This window comes from Antennarius striatus, chromosome 5 (genome assembly GCF_040054535.1).
Source record: "Antennarius striatus isolate MH-2024 chromosome 5, ASM4005453v1, whole genome shotgun sequence".
NCBI lineage: Eukaryota > Metazoa > Chordata > Actinopteri > Lophiiformes > Antennariidae > Antennarius > Antennarius striatus.
The window spans coordinates 23,917,145-23,931,607 of NC_090780.1; the positions used below are offsets into that span (position 1 = coordinate 23,917,145).

At 43.9% G+C, this 14,463-nt stretch overlaps 1 protein-coding gene and 1 long non-coding RNA gene across 2 annotated transcripts in view; one reads left to right on the plus strand and one right to left on the minus strand.

Annotated features, from left to right (window-relative positions):
• Positions 1–14,175, plus strand: part of LOC137595838 (uncharacterized) — a 40,110-nt gene extending 25,935 nt beyond the window's left edge. Inside the window, exons 3-5 of the long non-coding RNA XR_011035466.1 lie at positions 12,238–12,363; positions 13,281–13,406; positions 13,564–14,175. This is a non-coding gene — a long non-coding RNA (uncharacterized lncRNA). The remainder of the gene's footprint in view (positions 1–12,237; positions 12,364–13,280; positions 13,407–13,563) is intronic.
• Positions 1,010–11,368, minus strand: wnt7aa (wingless-type MMTV integration site family, member 7Aa). Its single transcript, XM_068315049.1, has 4 exons — positions 10,954–11,368; positions 10,472–10,698; positions 7,204–7,475; positions 1,010–2,981 (listed from the first exon to the last, which is right to left on the minus strand). The coding sequence occupies exons 1-4, from the start codon at positions 11,022–11,024 to the stop codon at positions 2,502–2,504; spliced, it is 1,050 nt and encodes a 349-aa protein (XP_068171150.1). The 5' UTR covers positions 11,025–11,368; the 3' UTR covers positions 1,010–2,501.
• Positions 14,176–14,463: the final 288 nt, after the last annotated feature.

A 14,463-nucleotide genomic window follows, 5' to 3' on the forward strand; every position in this document is an offset into this window, starting at 1 on the left:
AAACATATCAAAGGAATGTAAGGGAAAGAAGCAAACACGAGAAAGAAAAAACATCAACGTAATCAGGTTAGCCTAAGGTACGAGTTACCGTCGTCTTTTTGACAGAAGTTTACGGTACCGTAACTCGTACCATAGGCAATGGAACGCAAATTAAGTGAAAAATTATTGAATACAGCAAACTAAAATAAAAAGCACATTACTGTGACGTTTTCTCTCGACTTTTCTCGACTTTGTCGCGCTTGGCGGAAGGCGTTTGTGTCGCGTTCTACTTCCAAATTTTGTTCAACTTCTAAGACAAAAAAATTCCGAATTTTTTGGTCAAATTCTGATTTGTTTGATGTCTAAAGCGTTCGAAAACCAAGGTTTGCTTGTATGTGTTAGAAAATTTTTAATATTTAGAAAATACCATTTGAGAATGTATCATTAACTATATAGTCCTTGTTATTGGTAGGGTCTCGGTGACGGAGCCCTGGTGTTCCTCTAACCAGGCCTGTTTGGCCAGCTGCCTTTTCGAAGGCGTCACTCTATTGAGCCAAAGTTTAGCCGAGGAATGTTCTGTGCCGATTATTCCCGGCGTTAAGACCTTTTCTGTCACTCGGTTTGAAATCCCTCTTGACATCATCCCCTTGCGAATTGTAAAGCCCCCCCTCCCCGCTTCAGTCCCCGTTTACCATTTCCACAAAATAAATACCATCCAAATTTTATCCGGCTTTTGCATGGTTACCATTTTGTTAATGGGGCGGTCTGGCCTCTCCATGAGACGAGGAACATTTTTGGGGGGCACAGTGTGGTCGTCGTAGCAACGCCGTGGAGGAGTGAATGAAGCAGATGTCAGAGTAATCCATCAGCCGTCGGCTCCACTTTAACACAGCTAGTGACGCCTTCCGCACCGCCAGCCTGAAACAACTTCACCCCGATCGCTACGAAAACGCCAAATATACAAAACAACCTCCGTCTGAGTCACAGGAAACATTTATTAACCAACAAGGAATGAAACGACAGTGTGGTTTTACATGGAATACGACAACAGCGGCCTCTGATTGAAAAGGCTACAGCATTTCAGTCACATTCAGGATCGACCCTTGAATAAAGACCGACATCGCGCTAACCGCAATTCTTAAATAGCCAAGCAGGAAAACTTAATGGTTTCCGTACCGCACCTTCCTATGATGAAGGCGTTACACGTCTATCTAGTTGCTACTGCCTCTATTAAGCTTTGTTTGATTGTATTATCAACTATTAAGACTGAGTATGAAACCTTTACCATGTTGGGATTGATTGGTTACCATCTAAATAAAAACAGGTTTGCACTGAAATTTTTAGCCGTACCCAAAATGGCAAATAATGCACAGCGAGTTCTTCCCAATTTGCAACGGTTTGCACTCAACTCTGTTCACCCTTACATCTAACGTTAGTAAAATTAAAGGGTTCATTCTTTACTAGTACGTCAGAGTTACTCTCATAGGATGATAGGATGTTTATTGAACAGACAGACGCGGCACGCTAGATACAGTATTCTAGCTAAGTGTGGGACAGCTAGCCAGAAAAGTAAGCCAGAAGATAATGTCAGGACTTTGAGTTTCCCATATGTCGCAAATAATGTCTCCAGAAACGGGTTACATGATCATATATTAGTTTTTGCTGGTGAGGAACAACAGTGTCTCAGCGGGTCTTTTGTTAGCTCGGTAACTGAACAGTAAGACATGCTAAAAGAAAATATCTTACATAGTGACAGGAAATAAATAAAAATATTATATAAAAATAATCTCTTATAAAATATATTCTATCAACCAACAATAAAGGGGGAATTTATGTCTGGAAGCTCACATTTGCTTCTGGTGGTGTTGACTTATCTCGGCTGCTCAGACATAATGTTCCGGACAACTAGCAGCAAACTGTTGGGGAAGAGGAGGACAGAAACGAGTAAAAAACAAACAAAAAAAACACAATACTATCATACCGAGCTCAGGATCAGTAGTTTAATGTTCTCTTGTTAGGTTTAATGCGTGTAAGCTGCGGTGTTCCAAAAGGCGTCGCTTCAGTTCATTTTCAGGCTTCAGCTCCAGTGTGTGAGTCGTTTTGTTAAAGAGAAAAGAAAGTTGCTTATAAATGCGTGTCAATATTTATTCACGAAAATGCCTCGAAAGGGATCTACACCAGCTTTGAGACTTGCCAGATATAGTCAACAGTGATTTTTTTTTTCAGTAGTTTTCTCATGGAATAAATTATTAGTTTGATACAATGCTAATAGAGCGGTACGTCCTGCGGAGAAGCCATGAGTTGATGTCGGAAATCATATTTACGAGCCCTTACGTTGAGTCCAGTGTCATGGCAGATGTCCATTGGCATCAGTATTACCAACACAGCAAGGCAGTTGCTCCACACGTCCTATCAGCCATCGTGGGCTCTTATTCTGGAATGCATTTACGCAAACACCCCACACACACCACTCACACAGTCTTGTCTAGCCATATGTCTGAATACACGTCCAATAAATATTCCTATTTACAGGTGTACACCTCTGTCCTCTCGCTGCAGGTGTTGCACTTGACGTAGCAGCACCACAGGAACTTGCAGTTGCATTGCCAAACGCGGGAGTATTGATGCGTGTTATATCCTCTACCGCAACACATCAGGTCGCAGCTGTTAGGCTGCAGTGCGGTTTTGTTGCAGAGGCGACCCTGTGTGCCCATGCTGCCGGTCAAAGGGTCGGCCTCGCAGTAGTTGGGCGATCTCTCGATGTAGACCAGCTCTGTGTCCATGGGTTTGCGGTAGGAGTGCGGTTTCTTGATCTTCAGGAAAGTGGGGCGCTTGTTGCGGGTGGCTCGTACCGGCTCCACGTGCACAGCCTGGTTGTACTTGTCCTTGAGCATGTATCCCAGTTGGCGAAATTTGGGCAGCGTCGTCCAGCAAGTCTTGGTGGTGCACGAACCCGACACACCGTGGCACTTGCATTCCAGGCGCATCCCCTTTTCCAGAACCTGCAAAAGGGAGGAAAACTTTAGGTTAGGGTCAAGAGCTTCAATGTTTTGCTCCGAGTATCATCTTCTTGAAGTCACTGGGCAATCTTTTTTTTCATTTGACACAGAACCAAGTTGTCCCCACAGTTTTCCTTTGGGGACAAAAGTTTATAGCTCCAACAACGCATCGACACGCCTAAATTATAAACCTGTTGTATAGCTGCTGATTCTCTCTATATCTGAAGTTCTTGAGTACTCTCCACCTCTGCATCAGCATCCAAATTCATCAACCTCATCAGCCTCAGCAGAGTCATCAGCCACCACCACCACCACCAGTGTCTGGACTCCAGTGAGGGATTTATTTTGCTATCATCTCCATCGAGTGTGTCATCAACAAGACTTTCTGACAGTCTGTTCATCACACTATTCATCATCTGCAGTAAAAAAAAACACATTTTTTTTACTCTAAAGTGAAATTTGATCACCCACCAATCGCAGAGTAGGCACAATATGACATCATGAAAAACAGTCAAACTGCAGGAGTCAAACATAAGACGTGATGAGAGACGCGACCCTTCTGTTTCATTCAGCTTTCATGATGAACTGAAGCCTTTTGAAGACTCCATCAATGGTGATCAGGCCATTATATAATAATTGTGACAAATAAACACGCTTAAAGTACACAACGTTGCAACCGCTTTTCTTAGATCAAACTATCCCCAACAGACGTTGGAGTCGTTGCGTCATTGTGTAGATCCAAGATGTCCCCTGTCTGAGGTGAAGGTTGGTCATTTCTAATATTCAGCTGCGTATCCTAGTTTGTTTGTTGCTTTCCTTCCATAATAAGCAGGTAAGAAACGTAAGTTGACAGAAATACTCTGCCTGACATATTTTATGAATACTTCAACAGGTTGAGACAAACGTTTTCTGGCATTCCAAATGAATGCAAGCATTCCAGAGCTGCTACAGTATGTCACCCTATGGCTGGTAGCTATATATGCCTTGTTCTTTTACAAGACAGGTTGAGCCTCGGAACACACTCCTGAAAAACACACACACACACACACACACACTCAGATGGAAGCATGGAAACGGTCTGCATCACCCTGTTAGTCCCTATTGGGATTGATCCTGATGTACCGTTTTACGTTTCAGTCCTTTAACAGAAGTAATATGTTTCTATTTGGAGATATTAGACAAAGGAAGTGTGATTAAAAGATTTCTGACATAAACATAATACATTTTTACCATGTTAAATAAACCCTGGAACCAATCAGGCATTGAAGACAAGTGAACACGGTTGTCCTGTCTGCAGCTTCACTCGATGTTTGTCGAGTCAGACGCAAATAACCCAGGTGATGTCATAGTGATGTCATCATCTCAGCTTGCAGAAAATGATTTTTGAAGTGGTCAATCAAAAAAAAAAAAAGATTTGTGCTGCAAATAGTAAATTAATAAATCAAGTGAATACATCTTAAAGCCTTAGGTTGTCTGGAAACACGACCATGAAAGCATTTTTTATTCCCTCCCTCTGGTTACACGGATCAAGTCTTGACAACAATAGTGCAGAAAAAGGAGGTGCGACCACAAACCTTCTCTTCGTGTGGTTACCCTAAAATTTCATTAGTAAGTCGACTGATTCAGACAGAAGATCAGTTAATTTACGAGGCTTCTTGGTCTGGCCTTATCGCCGAGCCTTTTTGGCGTGGTCGGCGAAGCATCCGTGGTATTCTCTGCTCACCCGAGGCTAAACGACTTCAGTTTATTCCCTCCTTCCTCCTCGCTGAGCAGGAACCTTCGCTGGAGATGGAGGCGCTTCACCATACTTTTTAATTACTGCGAGGCCTCAGACTTTCTGGAGTCTCATAGGGTAATTGTGAAAAGCCTTGGATGCCTACAGCTTAGCGTCCTCATGCCCTCAAGACCTGACGAGCGTTTGATCGACGGAGTTCATCGAAGCGAACGCCGATGACGCTGCCAGTGTTTGTCCAACAGAACCCCACCGTAAGCCTACTGTGGCAGCTTTTACACTATTGTTTGTTAATCTCCATAAATGTGAAGGTTGGCACACAAAACACACACTGACATCATCTCCAATTTAACATGAAAGTCATACTACAGTAATTATAGAGGTATCACCTCAGCAAGTGTATATTAAGAGCTTCAGACGCTGTATCACAACCCGACGGATGCCAGACCTCAAATATGTCCTGAGATGAAAGTGTTCCTCTTCCCTCAACAGATTCCAGCTTCTCACTGTGACACTGAGATCAAAATCTGTCCAAGTGTGTGTATCCATCACCTTCTCGAATATCGCGCACCTTCTATGAATGCAAATTTTTTTTTTATATATCGCTATGACAATATCGTACATTGTTTTTCTTTGTGGAAATCATCTTTTCTGGTTGCTTTCAAACAGAAAACATGTGAGACATCCACCGATACGGGTAGCTCTTCTTTACCCCAAAATCAAACACATACCCCTTGGTGGAAAAATGCCATATGTCGCCATGGCAATCAAAGTTTTATCTGGAGCTATTTCGAAAATGTCATGCGGCCCCGAGGCCCTCCCTCCCAAGTTTCATGGAAATCCATTCCGTTGCTTTTTTTTTTTTTTTTGCTTTTTTTTTTTTTTGCGGAATCCTGCTAACAAACAAACGGACACAGCTGGAAAAATAACCTCCTGCTAAAGGAAATTATAACAGATAATGAGACCAGATGGGGAGAAGCAGGGTTCTGTTCGTTGGATACAGTTTTTGAGTGTGAGCAGTTTATGGACGGAGCATTTTGGATCATTTTGCTTTTCCAAAGTTAGGCTACGTGTTTATGACCTCCAAGCTAAGCTAATCTAACTAGCAGGAACTTCATGTTTAATGTTGCTGGGTTACAACCTCCTCAAGGCAGCAGATTTATTCGTTTAACTCTTGTTCTTATCTTAGAATGCTATTACAACCTCTGCTATTAATTACTCTTATTACTCTTTTATAACGATGTGTAATTACTTCAGATTGTATGATAATGTGATAATCTGGCGTGTGCTGCTGATAAACTTTATTAACTTTGGGTTTTCAAGCGTTGGCTTGTATTTTTATTGTGTAGTTTTTCCAATGGATCTCAGTGTCGACTCTATCAAATCTTAAATCTTGAGAACAATCATATTCTGGACCCAGATTATCCACAATTTGGAAACATTATTCTTACATCAAGAATAATAATTCGAATCTTGACCAGAATAGAATCACCCTGGTAGGAACACCACCTCGCAGAATTGGATCCAGATCCAGAAATGCTGAAACGTTCCTAAAATGAGAACTTCTTTTTGTGGGTTGCTCAGGCTTAAATCAAAAATGGCATTGACAAAAAATTCCTCCCATTGCTAATCAACAAACTGAAAGTCTAAGAAACAGATATGAAAGAAACAAACTCTTGGCCTTGCCAGTAAAAGTGATTCTGGATGCCAAAATGCAAGTAATCAGGAAATACCCTGATCCGATGTGCTGGTTCTGATGTCAGTCTTGACCGATCGGCATCGCTGACATTTTCTTGGTCGACGTCGTGATAAAATTTGCCCTTTCTGCTACCTGTGACCCCGGTTCCGTCACTGCAGGCTGCTGACTGGCTGAGTAATCCCTGACCCGACGCGATCTCACAATTCTGGTTTTCTAGAAATATTTGGACGCTGTGAAAACAATGCCTTTGTCAAAATCGCCCCCGTCATTGTGAGTGAGTGAGCTATTCCCGGACGCTCCTCTCAGAATCAATAGTGGTTCTACCATCTGTTACCAATTAAACTGTTTACCTGATGGACGCTCCAAACGCTCAACAACTTTTCCAGTGTTTTCTGGCCCAGTTTGGTGCAAATCAGTTTAAGTTTGCACAACGTGGGCTAGAACAACTTGGACGGACTAATCAAAGGTCTCTTTTTGTGCCGTTTGTCTAGACTTCTTTTGACTGGAACAGAGTTCAGGTGCGTGTTTTGTTTTTTCGTGTTGCGTTCATGTGCGGTTTGTTCTATAGTGGTGCACACATACCATCGCAACATTTTGGGGTTTGTATCCGACCCCAGAAGCTCCACGCAACCATAAGAGTGCTGTGCCACCAGGGTATCCGCGGTAGCAGTGCATGTTGGGATAGCTCATCAGCAAGTATTGAAGACTATTGATTATCGAAGATTAAAGCCGAAAGGAAAAGAATTATTGAAGACTCTACCCAACAAAGCCGTGTCAGATCTTCCCAGACGTACCTTGCGTCCCACGTCATTGTTGTGCAGATTCATGAGCGTCCTGGCGTTCTGCTTGATCTCCCTTGCGTCCACGAACATCTTGGAGAAGCCCAAGCCGTAGTGGACGTCGGCGGAGCAGCCGCCCCACTTCCATCCCTCCTCCTGGTTGTAGAAACCCTGTTTCTCCTTGTCGCATCCGCATCCGCTCAGGCTGCCCTGGGTGCAAGCGGCGGTGACGGCATGGGCAACCCCTGCAGCGATGATGGCGTAGGTGAACGCGGCCTCCTTACTGCCTGGAATATTTAAAAAAAAGAAGACATTTTTGTTCACAATTGCCAACAAGATTCACTATTTCAGGTACTGTCAAGCCTCCTTACATACCGGGCATAGCTGCCTCAAACCAAATCATAAAATGCGTGAGTCAAGCCAAGTCCAATTCATTAATCAAGCTCCCTTTAAATAGATAAACTGCAGGATGAACTGCAGTTTGCAATGGAAAGAAACCAACTCTGGTTTCATTGTCTTTGTAGTGAGTTATGAGCTCTAAACCCGCAGGATTCCAATCGGTTTGTGCATCTAAGGGAGTAATTTCACACGTTCACCAATTAATAGTCCATCTGAGTGCATTTGATTCAACGGGGAGATGAACGGTTTAATGTTTAGGGATCTTTCTTGGAGCCGGGCCCAGCTGCCATTGAGCTGGGATCCGTCCTGCGGAGGTGAATCCTGGAGGCATGCACAGCCTCCCTACAAGGATGGATTTCCACCCCATAAATCTGCGTGCTTCAGGTCAACTGCATTTTTTAATTAAAATGGAGATAATTCCCGTCGTAGCTCCCACAAGAAAAGCATCCACAGACGTAGCAGAAATGGCTCCGATAAAAATCAGAGATCCGTAAAAATGTTTGGGTTTTGTTTTAAATCGTTTAGATAAGTTAAGGTCACGGTTCTCCGTCAAATGCCGGCGTTCGCGTGCGGCTTGGCGGGAACGAGTGGATGTTATTCTTTTTGCTTGTCATGCTCACGTTCACCCCTCATTAACGGAACCATCCTGGAAGAAGCATCCTCGCACCAAAACACGTCAATCCTAGGCATTAAAACCGACTCTGATCTGTTTTATAGCCAGTGAAGAAGAAGAAGTCGTGTTTGCCAACGTGGTGGGAGGGGAGAATACTCAACCTCGATGCCAAAATACTGTACATTACTCCGTCGGTGCCAGCAACAATCCCAAATTGATGTATTTTGTCAGTTATTTCGGTGTTCCAGTCTGCTGCAACAAAACAATGGCTTCAGACAGGCTCTGCGCGGGGCGGCTGGACCCGAGCAGCGCTCCAGTCGACCTGTCGGCTGCTGGAACTCAGCCTGATCCTCATCAACATTCGGGTAAAAAAGTTTGGACTCTTGCACGATTGAAATGAGCTTTTATTTAAATCTGACAAAAGGAATTAAAAAAAAAAAAAAAAAAAGTCGTGGCGGTAGCCTGAAGCAGGAGGCTAAAATCATCGTAGCTGCCAAAAGCTGCAGAACCTGGAGGTATATTTGTAAACCTAGAAGAAGAAGCTACGTGTCTGAACTTGAAGCTTTTTCGGGGAAAAGTATTTTATGAACATACATGAAGGTGGTGAGAGGAGATGAACGGCATGTACGATTATAAGCAGTGTTATTCACCCTCCGCTGTATCTCCACTAGTCTCTAAATGATGTGACCTTTGATGACCACTTCTATCTAGAGACCCTTCAGCTGCAGACATGATCCATGCTGAGATGTCTGAGGACTCTTAGCCCGTTCCTCAAGGATCCCTGCAGCTATGGAATATTCCTGGTTTACCTGTCTGGTTCGCACCAGAGGTGTTCCTTGGATTCCAGTCAGGCGACTGCGACGGTCTCTAGGACGATCCAGGAACCAAACGTTGTTGGACTTTGGTATCTTCTCCATTTTGGGACATCCAGCAAAGTCCGAGCTTCTTTCTCCTTCTGGGGTTTCCTGATCCTTGATGGAATCCGTCTGACCTGCCACAGTCTGCAGGACCCCAGTGGACCAAGAAGCAAAGCTTCACGTAGGACGGTGGTGTTCATCAGCAACATCTTCATCCATCCTCTTCCTCTGATCCAGAGGACCCAGAAGGTCTAGCTTGGTTTCATGGCTCCACAGAAGAGCATCCAGAACCTTCTAGGTCTGGTCTAGATGGTTCTGAGGGACTGGAGACAGTTGTGGTTCTTTTGGGTCAACGGGGTGAACGTCTTGTCGGGTCATGGAGTCTTGAGGTCAATTTTAGTCTTTAGCAGAAACTCTTAGTGACTTTATTTCTACAGAGAGTCTCTGAATGTGTTTGAACATTTAATTTATAAATCTGATGGATCAGATCCAGGGGGGTTGGATCGTTTTGAGACTGCAGGAGTAGAATTTGGTGTTTAGCGTAACATCTGTTGTCTGATTGTTAGCATATCATTCCAATGAAGCCAATGTTCACTAGGGGTTGAATAACGGTAGGCCTGCCCGTTCTGGGTGGAGTAAACACGTGTTCCAGATCAAATGCGTTGACACGATCGGATGATCGGTGCCATAATCAATCGTTACGATCACAGATCACATCCCGAATCGTCCTGACAGGAAGACCTGACGCTGACGGATCTCATTCACGCATCAAATTATAGACTCGTCCGGATCACACTCATACGACAACCATCTTTATCGTTTAATACCAGGCCGTCGTGTACGACACAGCAATCAGGCATAAATTAAAGGCTCAGACGAGACGTGAGCTCTAATCCCTCGTGACACTTGGCGTGAAAAATGGGAACCCGGCCTCGGAATCCGTCTCCGAGACGGATGAGTGAACTTAAAGGACGAGACAAGTGGAGCACCGGCGAGCCGACTGGGATCCTCCGCAGTATTTCCGCAGTCCTGTTTGCGGTGCGAGCGTCGCCTCGAGCTTTATTCCACACGCAGGATAAAATCTGTGGCTTGTTTTCCCACAGAGAGCAGATGCAGAAAGCTGGGGGTCAAAGGTCGGGCGCCTCCAGAGGAACGCCTTATTGGACAAATTCTAGTGATGTTTTAAAAAGTTTTTCAAGACCGCCTGAGGGTTTCCTCAGGCAGAAAAGTTACCGACATGTCAAAAGATTTGTGATTAAACCGGAATAATGACATTTAGAATCTTTTTAGCTTTCAAAAACTACTAAAATAAATCTGTAGGAACATTTAAAATGACATTAATCATAAATAACTAATAAATAAAATGATCCACACGGATGTTTTTTTACTGTAATGAAGTGGAAGCGCCACCTACCCACTCGGAGCTCCTTCCCGAACACGGTCCTCTCCCCCAGGGCAGAGCAGTTCCAGCGTCCGTGCCTGAACTGGAACTGACACTCGTTGAGCCCCATCTGGACCCCCTCCCCGATCACGATGATGGCGTCGGGTCGGCTCTGGCAGATCGTCCTCTGACGGGGGGCCAGGCCGGGGATTTTATTACAGATGATGCTCGCTCCCAGCGCGACCACCGACGACAGACCCCTGCGGGGAGGGGGAAGGTGAGGGGTTAAAGGTGGCGATTTACCTGTGCGTGCGCGTTTAGATCACCTTTAGTTTGGAAATTTTAACGTGAAAAAAAACTTTTTTATCAAAGTTTTCCAACCAAGCTGAGTCTTTATCAGGTTTAGTTTCATTTTATTTTTACCCTGTTCGTGCGTAAAACGCGCAATCCGCGCGCATCTTCGTGCGTAAAACGCGCAATCCACGCGCATCCCACCCCCGCCAACGAAAACTCACCCGATCTTCAGGTACACAACTCCAACGCACAGGAAGAAATGGAAAATCCAGCGCCGCGTCTTTCTGCTCATGGTGGGTGTCCTTCCAGGCTCACTTCAGTCCCGCGGGTGTCCAGGTGCTCCGCGCTGCGCAGGAAAGCTCCAAAGTCGGCGGCAGGAGGCTCCTGAGGGCATCTGGTAGGCGTCCGGGGGTGCGCTGGAGCATCGGGGCTTTTGGGGGGGTCAGCAGCCGGGCGCGTCGGTGCTCCGTCACGATGTGCGCGTCTGTGCGTTGGGAGTTCTACCTTTCCCCCCCCCCACCCTCACCTCACCAGGGCGTGTTCAGCTGAGGACCTGCCTCGCGCGCTCAGCCTGCAGGTACACGTTCAGCTCACCTGTCCCGCGCGCGACACCGACGGGCCAAACGGGATGTCTTCTGTCACGTCCTCTCCCACGGACACCGGATCGGCCGGGATCACTTCATGTCTGACGGGCGAGCGGCTACCGGCGCGGTTTTATTCCGTTTCCAACAATAACCGTCCCTCCCACTGATCCGCTGATAATACACCCCCCCCCCCTTTAAAAAAAAAAAACGGGGGGGGGGATCTGCATCTGATCACGTGACATGTGGAGCAAGTCCATCTTCTAAATCAATATTCCTTTTAACTAAATTTATATTTAAATTAAAATATCTCCCACCAAAAAAAAATCCAAAGATTATTAAAACGCAGTAACTGCAGTAGTTATTTATAATAGTAATAGTAGTGAAGGATAATGGTAAAAAACTACAAAATAGTTCAGATTTCTGTCTTTTTTTTAATTTTTTGTTTTGTAAAAATGCAACGGAATTACATTTAAGGACGTTTAAATTTAAATGTTTTTACAGCAGCAAATTATTAAAATGGAAAATACAGAAAACTTCAGGAGGGAAATGTTGAAGTTATTTATATATTAATGGTATTTCCATATGAAATACCATTAATATAAATGAAAGGAGACATTTTCAAGTATTTGTTTCTGTTGTTGTTGGCAGTATTTGCATTTACTTGATTAAAGTGTGTAATTTTCATGTGGATGGAATTTAAATCCAACTAAAGAACTTTAGAAAGGATGGAAAATACAAAAACTCAATATAACATCGTAAATACTAGGGAGTTCAGTTCCAGAAATTTAAAATATGATCCATGAAAATTAGAATAAAGAATAAAAATTCAAGCACAAAAAAAACCTCACAGATAAAATTACTCCAACTATAATTTAACACCAGGTCGGATTTTATCATTAAGTTGATTCTTGTATTTCTCAGACTTAGCGCTGGCCTTCAGAAGGCGGCTGGAGTTAAAGGGAGACGGCGCCGCCTGCTGGCGGGACTGCGCAACGACTGCCGTCAAGATAAAGGCGCATTACTCCACATTCATCCAGTATTTACCAGGTACGTGAATGCATCACAAATATATTGGATTTTTAATCCAGAGGGTTCCCTGGTAGTACAGTCAAAAAGTACGGGAGTGTAGTTTCCACTGTTGTCTCCACTTCATGCATGTTGTGCCAAAAAGTTATCAAATTAGATTCTATGGGGGGGGGGTTGTTGCCTTTAAAGGCTCCAGTCAAACCTGAGTATGTTCGCCACTGCTGATCTGCTTTAACTGTTAGAACAAAAATGAAAACATGAGTCAGATGTATGAATGCTTTTTAATTACCAGATTAGTTACAGTAATACATTAAGGACTCACAGTTGTTCACCTTTAATGTCCAAATACATTAACAAGTATTTAGTAGACCTGGTAGGCAGTTTATTCTCCTTCTGGATTTATGTTTACATTCTTCTGATTCAATCATTTGTTGTTCATGTTTTTAAGTGCAAAAGATTTTTTTTCCGATCAACCAAACTGAACCAAACACATTTGTTATTTTTATTTCATATACAAAACAGATTCAACTTCAAAATATGCTAGGAGGTTAAAAAAGTTATCACCCACAAGAACTTGTTTTGTGACTCACGAGGCTACAAACAGTAAGCTGTGAGCACAGCAAGAAATAAATCACAGAGGAGAGGAGCTCCGCTTGAAGGAATAAACCAGTCGACATAAATAACGCTGAAGGAATGCCGCTCCTCAGGGAAGGCAATAGATTGTATAGTTATCTCCTAGACAGGGCAAAATCACTGCCCTACAACTATACAATCTACTACCTCAGCCTGCGAGAGCAGCCGGCGCTCAGGGCGTCTGCTGCGTGGAACCCTGGGGCGGGACGAGGGCTTGGCGCGTTGAGAAAGACAGTAGGTTGAATAGTTATCTCCCAGTGCGGGTGTGACCCTAAAACTATACAACCTACTACCTCATCCCACAGCGCAAGCGGAGCGGTCGTCGGCGTGGCGACCGTACCGATGAAGACTCCCACCGGAAGCGTCGACGGGATTCAGACGTTCTTGCTCAGGATGACAGCAGAATCCTGTGGGAATAAAGTACAAATGTGGTGAGATGATTTCTTTATCTGTAAATTTATAATCCGAGATTAAAAAGTCACTTTAAATCTGAGGGATTCAAGAAACACAACCGAAAGAGATCTTTGTCGATCTGATGCATCCTGGTGTTTGTGGTTCTAATAGCATCTAATAATGTTCTACTTTTAGGATGAAATGCTCTTCAGGTTCAACGAGTCAAAAACACGATTCCAGAACACAAAGTGTGACTTTGTCTCACAATCTGGGTTACAAAGGTTTAAAAAACATACAATCCAATCTGTGAAGTGTGGCGTTAATTGGGAGATCAGGACCACGGACAGCAGCTGACGTGTTGAACTGTCACCAGTCACTTTAATTAACACGGGTGTGCAGCGATTCCTCGCTTCAACACTGGTTTCTATTAGCATTCACTGCTGAACTAATTAAATGTCGGAACAGATTCCCTTGCTTCCTTCACTTTTTGTAGACCAGCTGTATAACAGACACTCCAACCCCCCCGCCTGGAGCAGAGAGGACGTTAAAGAAAAAAAATAACAAGACAAAAGGAGACAAAACCGTGTTCATTACCTGTCTGATTCTAGACTCAAGCACTGAAATTATGGATTTCAAAAGGGGAAAATCTTGATTGATCTGAAGAAACACTTCAGATTTTATCCCACATTAAAGGTGATTTACCTTCATTCACATCTCCTGAAAGGCTGCAAGTCACCACTGCAAGAAGCCGACCGTTAAAATCATTTCGTGAGGTATTTTCTGCTAAATGCGATCCACAAAAAAAAAACAAAAAAAAAACTTGTTTATATTTACACGATCTTTTATTTTAGTGGTTTTTGATTTATTCTGGACACTTAGCTTTTAAGTCCCAACATTTGGAGCTGAACTGACACTCCTACACCAGGCAATGGAGGCTAGCTAGCTAGCCATTTCTGATAATAAGCCAACGTGACCGGGAGTTCAACACTACATTATCGTATCCGGATATTTCACCGATAGTAAATCCAACGGAAAGCTTCCAAAAAACGCGTTTAAAGTCCTGTAATCAGCGCATCGCACTCCGGCAGCCCCGCC

What these genes read in the sequence shown, in the direction of transcription:
- wnt7aa (XM_068315049.1), bottom strand. Translation starts at nt 11,024, where the DNA reads ATGAGCAGAAAGACGCGGCGCTGGATTTTCCATTTCTTCCTGTGCGTT. An exon ending in GTTGTGTACCTGAAGATCGG is followed by an intron (nt 10,699 to 10,953) that starts GTGAGTTTTCGT and finishes CCCTCCCCGCAG; the next exon opens with GGGTCTGTCGTCGGTGGTCG. An exon ending in ACAATGACGTGGGACGCAAG is followed by an intron (nt 2,982 to 7,203) that starts GTACGTCTGGGA and finishes TCCCTTTTGCAG; the next exon opens with GTTCTGGAAAAGGGGATGCG.